We start from the raw sequence: 16,051 nt of genomic DNA, 5'->3' as shown, positions 1-16,051 counted from the left end.
TTTCTCATTTCATTTTGCTGAATCCAAAACTGAATTGAAAATTAATAAAACTTATAGACATACAATTTTTTTTTTATTTCAGTAAAAAAAATTAATGAAACACAAGAAAAAAAAAACACTTCTACAATAATATTACACTAAACTTCATCTAAGATGACAGAGTAAATATAAAAATAAAACAACTTACTTAAAATAATAAAAACTACAATAGAATCTCAATTATACTAAAATAACACTCTTCTACACATGCATGAATGAAAACCAACAACAACATACAAACAACAACAACAAACAAACTGATCTAAACGCCTTGCAATGGACAGTCCGCTGGCTGTTTGAACGGATGGTTTTGGAGTTCAGAGACTTTTTCTTGTGAAATAAACATTAAAAGAAATTAAAACTACAACAAATTTACACCTGGTCATTAAATTACCATAATCAACTGCTGGCAAGATGGACTTTAATAAAACTGGGCTGTCTATGGCAGTAGTAGTAAGAATGAGCGACAGGACAGGTTTCGCTACGTCCAAACCATGATGGGGATGGGGTGCCAAGCCTCTGCAGGACAGATCCGCACGTGGTTTGCAGGGAGCCGAAGATGGGCCCGAGGAAGAGCGGGGGGACACACCTCGGAGCCGAAGCCTTTATCATCAGCATCCCCAGACGCCCGTAGTCCCTGCGTTCCCCCACGCGGAAGATCTGATTATCTGAGGACACATCACATCACATCACAGCACAACACATTCATATTCATACATTTAGATACTAATAACAGAGATTGCAAACAGCTCAGAGGGAGATTATTATTATTTTTTAATCACCTTATATGTCCAAACAATTAATTTACAACACACACACACATAAAAAAACAAATAATTATTAACATCTTGAATCAACATATAACAAAAAACAAGAAATAATAAAACACACAAAAACACACACACACACACACACACACACACACACACACACACACACACAAACACACAAAACCCAAACATTTTTTAACATCTTGTTGCAACATTTTACAAAAATCAAGACTGAATACATTCGATCAGAATCCCATGTTATAAAAGATGAAGTGTTGTGTAGTCTATTTAAGACACTATCGGCTGATTAGAAGGAAATGATGACCTAAAACACTAAATATTTGCCCTCTCTCTCTCTTCACACCTCAAATACTAAATACAGAAAATGCTATGAAAAACTTACTGAAATAACAGTTCTTTATTTACCCTTGTAAGACCCCCCCCCCATAACAACACTTTCTCACTGGACCAAAGCAAATCTCATAGATGACCTATTTTGATCTAAAAAAAAAAAAAAGTAAGTTGTCACTTTTTTATCCAAAGCGACTTACGAATTACGAATGAGGACAATGGAAGCAATCAAATTCAACAAAAGAGCAAAGATATGCAAGTGCTATAACAAGTCTCAGTTAGCTTAACACAGTACACATTTTTTTTTATTATATAACAAATAAAAAGAAAACCGATAGAATAGGAAAAGAATAGAGCAAGCTAGTGTTAAGGGGGGTGGCACACTGGACGAGAAGCGCAGCGCCACGTCTTTAAAATTCGAACACATTGTTTTCTATGAGTGTATGCACACAGGTGGCGCCATTCGACGTCTGCGCGTCTGCGGCACTGGACTACGATCAAGGACACTGTTCAAATTTTCCTGGCCGCGCCACAGAGCACCATCTGTGTTAGTTTTATATTAAAAGTAATTTGCTCGGGCACGTTGAGCTGGCGCGGTTTGCGATACCTTGAATGTGTGCGTCTGGTTTCTAGCGATACCTTGAGATGTCCTAGACACGGTGCTGCGCTTCTCGTCCGGTGTGCAACCGCCTTTAGAGGCCTTTTTTGCTTTTGTTAATTGTATAATGAATAAAAAATAATAGACAGAATATAAAAAGAATAGAGAAGCTAGTGTTAGTTTTTTATGTAAACAAGCAGTTAGTTAATGAATAGAGTGCAAGTCTAAAAGGGGCATTTTTTTAAGGAGTAGAATTAGAATAGAGATTGCTTGAGTTAGGGGGTCAAATAAAGATGGTAGAGATGTGTTTTTAGCAGATTCTTGAAGATGGCTAAGGACTCAGATTGAGTTGGGCAGGTCATTCCACCAGGAGGAAACATTTAATTTAAAAGTTCGTAAAAGTGACTTTGTGCTTCTTTGGGATGGCACAACCAAGCGACATTCACTTGTAGAATGCAAGCTTCTAGAGGGCACATAAGTCTGAAGTAATGAATTTAGGTAAAGGGGTGCAGAGCCAGTGGTGGTTTTGTATGCAAACATCAATGCCTTGATTTTATGCGAGCAGCTATTTGGTATAGCCAGTGCAAATTGATAAACAAGGTGTGACCGTGTATTCTTTTCAGCTCATTAAAAAATTCATCTTGCTTTCCCACGTTCTGGATTTAATTGTAAAGGTTTGATAGAACTGGCTGAAGACCTGCCAAGGAGAGAGTTGCAATAGTCCAGCCTGACAGAACAAGAGCTTGACCAAGGAGTTGTGCGCATGGTTCGGAAAGAAAGGACCTGATCTTCTTGATGTTGAATAAAGCAAATCTGCAGGAACGGACAGTTTTAAGCAATGTGGTCTGAGAAAGTTAGCTGATCATCAGTCGTAACTCCAAGGTTTCTGGCCTGTTTTTGAATGAGTTATGGTTAATGTGGCCTAACGTGGATTGGTGAAATGTGATGAAACGATGGTTTGCTGGAACCACAAGCAGTTCTGTCCTTGGCAAGGGTGAGTTGAAGTGATGGTCCTTCATCCAGCAAGAAATGTCTGTTTAGACAAGCTGAGATTGCGAGCAGCTACCGAGTGGATCATCAGGTATGAAATGAGAGGTAGAGTTGAGTGTCATCAGCATAGCAGTGATATGAAAAGCCCATGTTTCTGAATGACAGAGACCTACTGATGCCATGTAGACAGAGAAGAGAAGTTGGTCCGAGAAATGAGGCCCGGAGGCACCCCAGTTAGTTAGGATGCTTGCGACTTGGACACCCTCACCTCTCCAAGATACTTTTGAAGGGACCTATCTGTTAGGTAACAGACTCAAAACCACTGGAAGTGTGGTTCCTGAGATGCCCTTTGTTAGTAGGGTTTGACAGTGAGGATCTGGTGGTTTAACCGTGGGGGGGTCAAAAGCAGCGGACAGATCAAGCAAGATAAGTATTGAAGATCTGGATTCCGCTCTTTGCCATTCTTAGGGCTTCAACAACACGAGAGCAAGGCAGTCTCAGTTGAAATGTCCACTTCTGAAACCAGATTGGTTGCTGTGAAGGATGTTGTTCTGTGTGAGAAAGGTAGAGACTTGTTGAATACAGCTCGTTTTCAAGTGTTTTTTGCAATGAAAGGAAGAAGGGAAACTGGTCTTGTAGTTCTCGAAAAGAGATTGGGTGAGGGTGGGTTTCTTAAGTAGTGGAGTTATACGAGCCTGTCTAAATGTTGAGGGGAAAACACCTGTATGAAGGGATGTGTTAATGATGTGAAGTGAGTACAGGTACAACTGCAGGAGAAGATTGACTTGAAGGAGAGAGATGGAATAGGATCAAGTGGACAAGTAGTAGGATGATTAGAAAGGATTGGTTTGGACGACTTCTACCTCAGAGGTGATGTGAAGAGGTGTATGTTTGCTGGTGAGATGTGCTTGATGGATTGTGGTGTGGAAAATTGCACTGATGGTTTTAATTTTATTAATGAAAAACGTGGCAAAGTCGTCAGCTGTAAGAGTTGATGAAGGAGGAGGAGGAGGACAAAGGAGTGAGAAAAAAGTTTTAAAGAGCATGCAAGAGTTAGACGAATTGTCAGTATGGTTATGATAGTATGTCCTTTTAGCAGTGGAGACATTAGCAGAGAAGGAAGAGAGGATAAACTTAAATAACAAAAAAAATATATACAGGTCCTTCTCAAAAAATTAGCATATTGTGAAAAAGTTCATTATTTTCCATAATGTAATGATAAAAATTAAACTTTCATATATATTAGATTCATTGCACACCAACCTGAATCACTATTTCATGGTCTTTTATTGTTTTAATACTGATATAGACCTTTTGGCATACAGCCTCATGAAAACCCAAAATTCCTATCTCAAATAAATTAGCATATCATGAAAAGTCCCTCGTTTCTCTATAAACGAGCTAGTTAACCTACACCCTCATCGTCGAATCAACCCCACCTAACAGTAACTCCTAAAAAAACTGCAAACAGATTCCTGAGGCTTTTACAAAAACTCCCAGCCTGGTTCATTACTCAAAACCCCATGGGTAAGACTGCCGACCTGACTGATGTCCAGAAGGCCATCATTGACACCCTCAAGCGAGAGGGTAAGACACAGAAAGAAATTTCTGAACGAATAGGGGCTGTTCCCAGAGTGCTGTTATCAAGGCACCTCAGTGGGAGGTCCTGTGGGAAGGAAAAAGTGTGGCAAAAAACGCTGCACAACGAGAAGAGGTGACCGGACCCTGAGGAAGATTGTGGAGAGGAAGGACCGATTCCAGACCTTGGGGGTCCTGCGGAAGCAGTGGACTGAGTCTGGAGTAGAAACATCCAGAGCCACCGTGCACAGGCGTGTGCTTTTGAACCAGAAACAAACGGCGGCAGAATGCGCCTGACCTGGGCTACAGAGAAGCAGCACTGGACTGTTTGCTCAGTGGTCCAAAGTACTTTTTTTCGGATGAAAGCCAAATTTGCATGTCATTCGGAAATCAACAAGGTGCCAGAGTCTGGAGGAAGACTGGGGAGAAGGAAATGCCAAAATGCCTGAAAGTCCAGTGTCAAGTACCCACAGTCAGTGATGGTCTGGGGTGCCATGTCAGCTGCTGGTGTTGGTCCCTGTGTTTTATCAAGGTGCAGGGTCAATGCAGCTAGCTATCAGGAGATTTTGGGAGCCACTTCATGCTTCCATCTGCTGGAAAAGCTTTATGGAGATGAAGATTTCGTTTTTCAGCACGACCTGGCACCTGCTCACAGTGCCAAAACCACTGGTAAATGGTTTACTGACCATGGTATTACTGTGCTCAATTGGCCTGCCAACTCTCCTGACCTGAACCCCATAGAGAATCTGGGGGATATTGTGAAGAGAAAGTTGAGAGACGCAAGACCCAACACTCTGGATGAGCTTAAGGCCGCTATCGAATGCATCCCGGGGCCTCCATAACACCTCAGCAGGCCACAGGCTGCTTTGCCGTCCATGCCCACGCCGCCATGAAGCAGTCATTTCTGCAAAAGGATTCCCGACCAAGTATGAGTGCATAACTGAACATAATTATTTGAAGTTGACTTTTTTTGTATTAAAAACACTTTTTCTTTTATTGGTCGGATGAAATGAATATGCTAATTTTTGAGAGTGAGGAATTTTGGGTTTTTCATGAGCTGTATGCCAAAATCATCAGTATTAAAACAATAAAAGACCCTGAAATATTTCGTTGGTGTGCAATGAATCTAAAATATATGGAAGTTTAATTTTTATCATTACATTATGGAAAATAATAAAAAAGTTTTTTCACAACAATCTAAACTATTTACAAAAAACTTAATATATAAAAAACAATTTTGACTATTTTCCAAAAATTAAAGTGAAACGTGAAAACAAATAAAAAAAGTTAATTCAAGTTGGCGCTGATAGCTTCGTTAACATCAACTAACAATGATGAATGCTTCTAAAGCATTTATTAATGTTAGTAAATATTTTAACATTTAATAATACATTTTTAAAACCAAAAGATAAATGTGAGCTTACATCTATTGTTATTAACTAACATTAACAAAGATTAATAAATACTGTAAAAAATGTATTGTTCATTGTTAGTTAATGCATTAGCTAACACTCATCAAATGTGCATGTAAAATAATTATAAAAGAGTGAGTAAAATGCAGTTTTTAAAATCGAGTTTAGTGTGTCACAAAGCAAAGCACATAAAATTCTTTAAAAAATAAAAATTAGCATGAAAACTGAAAGTACACAAATAAAAGCTAATGCAAAAAATTAATAAAAACTATAATAGTACATAATACTAAAATAGCACTCTGGATGATGCTTCCCCTTCTCTATCTGCTACAGCTCATTCATTTAGATTGTAAAGAAGTTCATGTGTAAGGATCATTTAGATGAGCCTACAAAACTGATTTCCAACAGAAGAGGTTTTAAGCTCCAGAGAAACACAAACTCATGTGCTAGAGTGTTTCTGAGCTCCTGCTCTCACCCTCGGTGGCGGCGATAGTGAATCCGTCTCCACAAGACACCTTGGTGACAAACTTCCCTCCGAAGGGCCCCACGAGGATCTGAACTCCCTGGTGCTTCTTGAAGTCCTTCACTCCCAGCTGCCCGAATTTATTACAGCCGAAGGTCATCAGACGGCCGCGCTCTGCACAGTCATACACACACCATGAGCCTCAATCATCAGAGCATCAGCAGTACAGAGAGATGCAGATGAAGCGCACCGTCTATAGCAGCGGTGTGTGTCTTTCCCGGAGCGATGAACTGGATCTTGAAGCGCGAGAGCTGCTTGACCAGCGTGAGGGTGGTGGTGTACGGGATCCCCTGATACCCCTAAACAACATCAGGCAGTGTAAGGACAGTACGGCTGTCGATTTAACACAGTGATAGGACCCTAAAGTTTAAGATACAAGGGCAAAAATGCACCTCTTGTATTTATATGATATAGAAATATCACACCAGCAAGAGTGCTGTTTTTCCCCAGTATCTGTACAAATGCAAATGTGACTGATTTGTACATGAAGTTGATACTGTGTACATTTAAGACGCAGTATTGTCAATATTAGGGCTGCTAAAAAAAATAAATCCATCCATAACCAAACAAAAAAATCTGCAACTATGCATCGATTCTGAGATTTCATGAAATGCATCACGATTCTTTCTCGAGCGTAGTTTTGAACAGCAGAAGGCACTGCATGCTTTAGAAACAGCCGAACTCTGCTTGTTTCCAAATCCTTACACAGACTGAGGTGAAATTAAAGACTCTAAGCGCTCTTTGCGAGTAGAGCACCATCTGCTGTTAAAATCTAAGCTCAGAATCGATTCTGGAGAGAATCTATCCACGAATTGATTCTGCATCGATTTATCTTCGCAGCCCTAGTCATTATTGTCTGCTTTGCTTAACTTTGCGAATGAAAATTGTTCTAATCAAAGCCACAGCAGAACTGTTGAGTGTCTCTGATCAACACAGCGGTGATTCGTTACTGAATGAATCCATGCTTTTGAACAAATTGAGTCAATGATTCAGTGACTTATTCATAAAGACGTCCACTCTGAACGAATCAGCCATTTGAGTGAATCGGATTCAATGACTCACTCAATAAGACAGTGACTTTCCGCCACCTACTAGGATTTTTAGTTTAATTTTGAGAGTGCTGATTCATTTTTAAAAAAATCATTTCATATTTCAATATTAACAAAAAATAATACCCATTATGAATCAAAATATTTCATTATAAAAAGCTACTTTTCTGTAACGTCTATTCACTGTTTTTCTCGTCTCACACAATGACTTCAAAATATCTTTTTTTTTTTGTGTGTGGGGTAATTAATGTGTGATTAACTAGACTAATGTATTGGCACATCATGTAATTAGCTTGATTAAACAGTGTAATCTCTCGACAGCCCAAACTGATAGTTCATCTTACTAAGTCACTAGGGTTCGGACGGGAGCTGCTGAATACTGCAGTTCATGAGTTCATGAGTATGCTCGTCGCAGTACATACTTCCCCCGGGTGGTTTTTGATTCCAGTGATGCCTAGATTCAGACCCAGCTTGTTGAGCTCTCCCCCCACGCAAACAAATACCCAAACTCTGTGAGGAAGTCGAAGTTGCAGTCGCTGCCGCAGTACACACAGCAGTCCAATGATGGCACCTTTAGGAACCTCCACCTGCAGACGAGATCGAGACATTACACACACACATACATGCTCACATGCTCACACACACACGCACGCATGCTCACACATAAACACACTCACACATGCATGCTCACACACACACACACACACACACACACACACACACACACACACACACACACACACACACACACACACACACACACACGTACGCATGCTCACACACACACACACACACACACACACACACACACACACACACACACACACACACACACACACGCACACACACACTCTCACACACACAACCACACACATGCACACTCACACACACACACACACACACACAACCACACACACACACACACACCCTGGTCACACACACACACACCCACACCACACACACCACACACACACAACACACACACACAACACAAACACACAACACACACACACACACACAACGCATGCTCACACACAAACACACCCCCCCCCCACACACACGGTCCACCCACACACACACACACCCACCCACACACCCACACACACCCACACACACATGCCCGAGAGTGCACCCCCCACACTCAGCCCCCACGCCCAGACTCACACACACCCACACACCCACCACACACACCGCACACTCTCACACACACACACACACACCCACACACCCACCCCCCCCCCATTTAAACCCACCACACACACCACCCACATACACCCACCCCCACCCACCAGCACCCTAACTCACACCCATCACAGCACAACCACCACCACACCCACATACAGCACACCACAGACCCCACCACCCACATGCCCCACACACAAACACCCCCTCACCACAGCGGGGTCCCACGACACACTCCCATGGTCAACACACCCAACCCCCACCCACACTCACAAAACCCACCCCCCGCACCTCAGACCCCACAAGCACCCACCAGCAGGCCACACATCACACAACACCCCCAACACACATCACACACACACAGACACACAGCCACAGTCCCCCCACAACACGGACACACACACCACGACAGACATCAACCACATCACAACACGGCAGTGCAGCCACACGACACAACCAACCACCAACACACACAGCAACACACAACGATGCGTCACAAAACACAGAACACAACCTCACACACGGGTCGCACCCACACACAAGCACAGCACGACATGGCACACAACACCACCCACACACAACAACCGGGACACACTCTCGACACCCAGTGCGCACGACATGCATGCACAGCAACACACGGCGTACGCAGCTCACACACACACACGCAACACCACAGCACAGAATGACACACACAACGAACGCGATGCAGGTCCTCCAACCAACACACACCACACACAGACACACACACACCACACACAAACCACACAACAAACACAAAACCGAATCTCACAAAACACACGACACACAAAAACACCCACCATCACCACAAAAAACCAAACAACACAAACCAAAACAAGGCTCACACACAAAACACAAAAATCACCACGGATCACACACACACAAATGGTCAAAAAAACCAAAAACAACACACAACACTACACGCAAGAAAACACAGCACAACACAACACACACTCACACCACACACAACGACACACAAACCACAACAAAAAGCAAACACAGCACACAAACACACTCATCACAACCACACACGCAAAGCTACCAGCCCTGCGCTCCCCCCCCGCCCGAGACCCCGCCCCATACGACTCATGACACACTGGCACTGACACCACACACCGAGCACAACAACCACACACACACCAGCACGTGTCCACACACCACATGGTCACACACACAACACCACACACACAGCTCTCGCTCTTCTCACACACCACAAGCACCACACACATCAGGCTCAGCACGCACACAACACACACACAACACACCCACACACAACACACACACACACACATGCTCTCTCCACACCCACACAAACCACACACAACAGAAACGACCCAATGCACTACACTCCTCTAGCCACACACACCACAACACACACACATCACAATGTCAACATACACACACATGACAAACTCGCGCACAGGGGATCACACACAGTCACCTACACACACATGCATGACTACGCCAGCACACACGAACACGAACCACACAACTCACACAACGCCACAGCCACCCAGCACAGCTCACTAGGCGGGACACACACTCCAAACACGTATTTGTCTTTAGCAAATGGACTTGCAATATTAGAATCATACCACATGCATGACAGTATCTGTATAATGGATTGTTTGAGGATTCAAAACACACGTTCCACAAATACTGTGGACATTACTCAACTACATACAGACAAGTTTTGACAAAGGTTGTTATAGAAAGACCGAAAACGTCCTTCTTGCTCGTCTACAGCTGCCGATTCTTCTTGAGGCTTGATTATGACACCAATACGAACAGGATCGATCATTGTGTTTGAAATAATTTTATAACGCTTATGAAAGCACAGCAAGTTTCGCGGTTCTCCTGTGAATATGTGTTAAACTAGTAAATTTAGTTTCCTGTGGATGTTCAGCGAGCTATCATTTTTCAGGCCGATTCACATAACTCCAGTCTCACCAGATGTCACACTGATCACTCAGGAAATCATTCTGAAAAGTATGTGGATTTACAAGCAACATCGAGCTCACGGCACTGGTGATATATCTTTCTAACAAGTGTGCGATAAAAGGCGGTTTTAAAATGATAAAGCCCGTAAACCTACCCCTGAAAACACCCCATAACCGCACTTACCCGTCGACCACAGCGTATTTGCACGGTCGTCTCCCTCTGGTCCATGCAGTCGAAACACCCCTATGTCGGCCTCTGGCGGGACCCCACACCTTATGGTCCACAGCAGACTCCCCCAAGAAGGTGCACTCTGACCTGCCCACGATTGTGGAGGCGGTACGGCAGAATCCGAGTCTCAGCCACAGTCCAGCACACGCAGCCTAGACCTGGCGCGGGGCACCAGGGAGCGCAGTACTCAGACAGAGTCCACCAGGAGGCAAGGCCTAACCCCACAGCTTAGATGCTAGAAAAGCGTTTAAGGGCTAATGCTACGCGCATTCTCCCCCTAAGTCATGCGAGTCCGCGCTCACCGTGCTCTCCGCAGCCCCAGGTGCCTGCAGTCATGTGACCGCGCTCACCGTGCTCTCCGCAGCCCCAGGAGTGACCGCTCTTCACCGTGCTTCTCCGCAGGAGCCCCCCAGGAGCTAGATGTCCCCGGCTGCAGGGTCAGCGCCACCACGTGATTGTCCCCGCAGGACACCTGACGCACCGGACGCTCCTGGAAGAAAGTCCAGCAGAACCGGCTCCAGCACCTCCATGCCCCAGCTCGTTCTCCACACCGACACAGCCCGTAGTAATCAGGAAAGCGTCCGGGAAACCAACTCCTGTACATCTTGATCAGCGTCTGCAGAGGAGGACACCACGTAAAGCAACACAGGGAGGATCATCACGGGCCCTCACACTAATCACGATGATTTCGCACTTGAAATTGATGATTCTTTGTGAGCACAGCAGAAGCAGCTCGATCAGTAGCACAGGCTCCGTATATTAGGATCCGAGGCCAACTAGACACACAATACAATACTGATGATGAGCTCAAGAATTATAGTCGCACAGGTAGCTCTCTGTTATGCCACAAAATTCTATCAAGAATATTTCCGAGTAAGATCATGTTCCATGAAGATATTTAGTAAATCTTCCCGACACGTAAATATATCAAGACACTTAATTTTTTTGATTAGTAATAGTCATTGCATGCTATCGACGGAACTTCATGGCTGAACAACTTTAAAGATGATTTGTCTCAATTATTTCGATTTTTTGCTCCCATCCGGAACCGTTCCAGATTGTCAAATAGTATTGTATCTCAGACAAGGATATTTGTTCCGTCTCTAACTGAACCACAACCACACAATACAATGGAGAGATTCTTGTATTCAGCTTGTCAGATGATGTAATACAAACTGAGACAGGAGCTCAATCCAGAAGGAACTGTGTCTCCGAGAACGGGCTCTCAAGAAATCTTCCTGCAAAGCTCCTGAGTAAACTCCCCTGATCACGGTGGCCCCCCCCCCCCCCCCCCCCCCCCCCCCCCAGCACCCACCCGGAGGGACCAAAAAGCTGCTATTTTACAACACAGAGCACCTGCCTGCCCAGTTAGCAAAGTGAATGATTTAATTTAGTTACAAGTAGACAACATTATTACACGAGGGCCTTATAAAATACGGTCTAACAGAAACGATGCTTAGTGGCCAGGAAGGTTTTTTGAAGCGTCTCTGGAGACAAAGTCTGTCTCTAGATTCTATTCTGCATCACAAACATCTCACAGCACAAACAACACAAATCACCAAATAAATGATTGGAAATGTAAACTGATATTTCCTAATGACACACTATAGCAAAAGATACACCTCATTCTATAGCAAAAAGATTAGAAATAACTGACTTAAAACCAGTTTTTTAGCTGCCTGAAAAACACTTAGTGTTCTGATGCATTTTGGGTGCACCTGCTGTAGTTGCGCTGCTTAATATTTTTGTGGAACTTTGATGTGATTTTTAGTTTATTTTTTCAGGATTTCACAGATGAATTGGAAAGTTCGCAGACAGAACATCGCGGTATTGAGCCGGTCTGGGGTTTATGCGATCACCTCGGTGACGCAGGCGGTGACCGTTCAGTATGGACTCCTCGCGAGGACACCTGTCGGATGGCTTGGCCCTGCAGACGCTCCACACTCTCCCGGCTGAACGGTAAAGAAATGCATAAAACTAAATACCCAGCTGACCCACCATCTTGGCTCCTCCCTGAACGCTCTGCAGAAACAAACCAGTGTTATTTTAGTGTCATGAATAAAATGGAATAAAAATGGAAATAACGGAATAAAATTTAAATGCATAAAACTAAATATAAAAAACTCAAAAAACACCAAACCAAAAAAACTAAACCAAAACAAAAAAAAAAAAAAAAAAAAAAAAACAAAAAAACATAAACACATATTAAATTTGTTGGTTTTGTAGGTGGGGGGAGTGAATGTAGGAATTGTAGGTGGGGGCAGGAATTGTAGGTGGGGGGAGTGAATGTACAGCGCTCTCTCCACCCTCAATATCACGACTGAGGTGCCCTTGAGCAAGTCACCTGAACCCCCAAACTGCTCCCCGGGGCGCCGCAGCATAAATGGCTGGCCCACTGGCCTCATCCGGGTGTGGGTGTTCACGGTGTGTGTGTTGGTTCACTGCCTGTGTGTGTGCACTTGGATGGGTAAAAGCCAGAGCACGCAGTTCCGAGTATGGGTCACCATTACTAACAATTTACACAACACCACCAATCACCTAAAAAAAAAAAAATAAAAAAAAATAAATAAAAAAATAAACAAATCTCCGAATCTCAATAGAAATGAATACTGCCATATCATTACAACAAAGACCGCACCTAAAATGTCTTCGTAAAGTATGGGGTATGGAGCAGTTTTTATCTCACGTCTCCATTTTCGGTTTTTTAGTTATTTTCAGCACCCTGCAAGTTGTAAACTGAATTCAAATGATAAATTGTGCAACTAGCCATTCATTTTGTGTATTAATTTTTATTTATTTTTAGTTTACTAATGTCCGGTCACCATACGCCCAAACCTATGTACTATAATACAATCGCTCGGGGCTCAAAGATATTTTGGGACAAATAAACAACAGACCACATAAAAAAAGAAAAAAAAAAAAAAACAAATAAAAGTAAATATAATAAAACAAATATAAATTTAAGTACATGTATTAAATCAAGTCAGGTCTTAGTTATTCGTTTTGCATCTTGTGAGTGTGGAGTGTGATATAAGCCACACTACGGACCCAGGTGTACAGATCCTTCTTTCCATTTGACGGTCACCAAGCGAAGTGTGTCTCTCCGCGCAGACGTGATCGAGCGCCTGTTATCATGCCGCCCCTTAAACATGTCCAGCTTCTGAGGAGTGAACTTCCCCCCGCCCCAGAAATACACCTCCCTCGAGCGCGTCGTCACCACCGCCACCGGCGTCTCCGTCACCGTGCTCAACCTCAAACCAACAAACCACAACATTAACTGCAGACCAGTCCACAAACACTGACGCTCTGCTGAACCACAGGACACCTACTTGGGTTTCTGATGGCTGGAATTCAAGCGCCGCCACCCTCCCCTCCAGCTCCCTAAACACACATCGACCGACAGTCACCCACATCGTCATCGCGGTTCAACTTCGAGCAACAAGCGTGTCATTTAGACAATCGAAATAAACAAGAAAGAAGGAAAAACTGATCAGAAAAATAAAACACAATTACAATTTAAATTAATAAATACAACTGATATAAACAAATAATAAAATACAATATAAGTACAAAAGACAATATAAAGAAATAATTAAAATAAATAAATATAATAAATTAATTCAATTAAAATAAAGAAGCAAACTGTAGTGTTGTAGTCCGCCATTTCTACATAAACCAAATAAAGAATTTTCAATCGGATATTATCATCTGAACAAGTAAGAACAAGTTGTTCTGACCAACTCAGGAAAAAAAGCATTACAATAAATTCGCTCTACCAAACCAGATTAACCTAACGATCGCTTAGCTCATTAGCCTGCTATCACGTTAAACCCGTAAATTATTTTTTATTGTTATACTTTGTTCTCAAATTGTTAATGTTAACAACATCAAAGCATTTTCATGTGACTGTGTATATAGTGTGTGATCAGCATGTAGATTTCCAATTTCTGTACAGTAATCTCTGAATTGTCATACCGCTATTCGAATTCCTCTCATTTTAAGATATTATTTTATTTTTTAACCCAAAAAAAAGCAAATTATCTCTTCCTTAGAACTGGTTGTCTTTAAAATACAAATCTTGTGTATCCCACTAGGCTATCTGTGCAATCAGATGCACATTTAAAACTGAAATATAATTTCATTTCAGTCACGTGTGTTTCATAAACACATAATCCTTTCTGGATTACAATCCACCATCAGAATAATAAGTTTAATTATACCAGCTGCTGTGAGAAAAGGCTATAAACAATCCGTCCACCGTGATCCTCACAAGTTATATAGTAATATAGTCTACCAGCTAGGAAACTTCTTTATGTTTACAGATGTGACGCAATGAGCGGATTCCAAATTTTTAATACTTATCTTGCTGGATCTGTCCGTTGCTTTTGACACGGTTAACCCCCAGATCCTCCTGTCAACCCTACTGACAAAGAGCATCTCAGGAACCCCACTCCAGTGGTTTGAGTCTTACCTATCAGATAGTTCCTTCAAAGTATCTTGGAGAGGTGAGGTGTCCAAGTCACGAACATCTAACTACTGGGGTGCTCTCAGGGCTCGGTCCTTGGACCACTTCTTCTCTGTCTACATGGCATCATTAGGTTCTGTCAATGATGCGGCAGCATGCTCAAAATTCCTGTGATTCCTACCAGTACCACTCAAATTACCAAACATTATCATAAGCTAACCGTTGTGAATCGAGTAAAAGTAAGGAAGGCGATATTTTTAAACACTGGCTGGTTAAGCACTTGTTCAAAAAATGGATTTTGAATTATTTTAAACAAAAAAAAAAGTTACGCACTGCAGCTTTAAATACATAAAAAAAAGAATAAAAAAAAAAATAAAAAATGTAATTTTCTGAATGGTCCTTAAAACAGGAATTATTTTTTGTCTTTTGATTTGAGGGCTCACTCACGCTCTCACACGAGAGATGACGGGCTGCTCCAGAATCTGCTCCGCCGTCGGCCTTTTCTCAGGGTCCTCGATCATCAACACACACGAGCGTCATTATAACAGATATGACTGACAGGCACAGTGAGCCGTAACACAGCGTTACCTGATCTAAACACTCGTACACCAGCTTGATGAGGTCAGACGTATAAACGTCCGAGTTGATCTCCATGGTCCAGTTGCCCTGGACGATCTTCACACACAGGTTCAGAGGATTCTGGGAAGCACATCATCGTCATCATCATCACAGATGAGCAGATTTCAGTCTGATGAACGAGTGTTTGTGAATGTTTGAGATGAAGAGACGCTTACGGTGGCATCAAAGGTCCTGGTGAGGGTCAGCAGCTCAAATAAGACACAGCCCATGGCCCAGATGTCTGATTTAAAGTTGTACTTCACTCCTTGGCACAGTTCAGGAGACATAG

General features: G+C 42.7%; 1 protein-coding gene across 1 annotated transcript; it reads right to left on the bottom strand.

Annotated features, from left to right (window-relative positions):
- Positions 1-13,813: 13,813 nt before the first annotated feature.
- LOC122140249 (serine/threonine-protein kinase Nek9-like) lies at positions 13,814-16,043 on the bottom strand. Its single transcript, XM_042743101.1, has 5 exons — positions 15,939-16,043; positions 15,733-15,843; positions 15,592-15,656; positions 14,009-14,060; positions 13,814-13,930 (listed from the first exon to the last, which is right to left on the bottom strand). The coding sequence occupies exons 1-5, from the start codon at positions 15,990-15,992 to the stop codon at positions 13,823-13,825; spliced, it is 390 nt and encodes a 129-aa protein (XP_042599035.1). The 5' UTR covers positions 15,993-16,043; the 3' UTR covers positions 13,814-13,822.
- Positions 16,044-16,051: the final 8 nt, after the last annotated feature.

The sequence above is a fragment of the Cyprinus carpio genome, chromosome B17, assembly GCF_018340385.1.
Source record: "Cyprinus carpio isolate SPL01 chromosome B17, ASM1834038v1, whole genome shotgun sequence".
NCBI lineage: Eukaryota > Metazoa > Chordata > Actinopteri > Cypriniformes > Cyprinidae > Cyprinus > Cyprinus carpio.
This window is presented reverse-complemented; position numbering and strand designations above follow the sequence as displayed.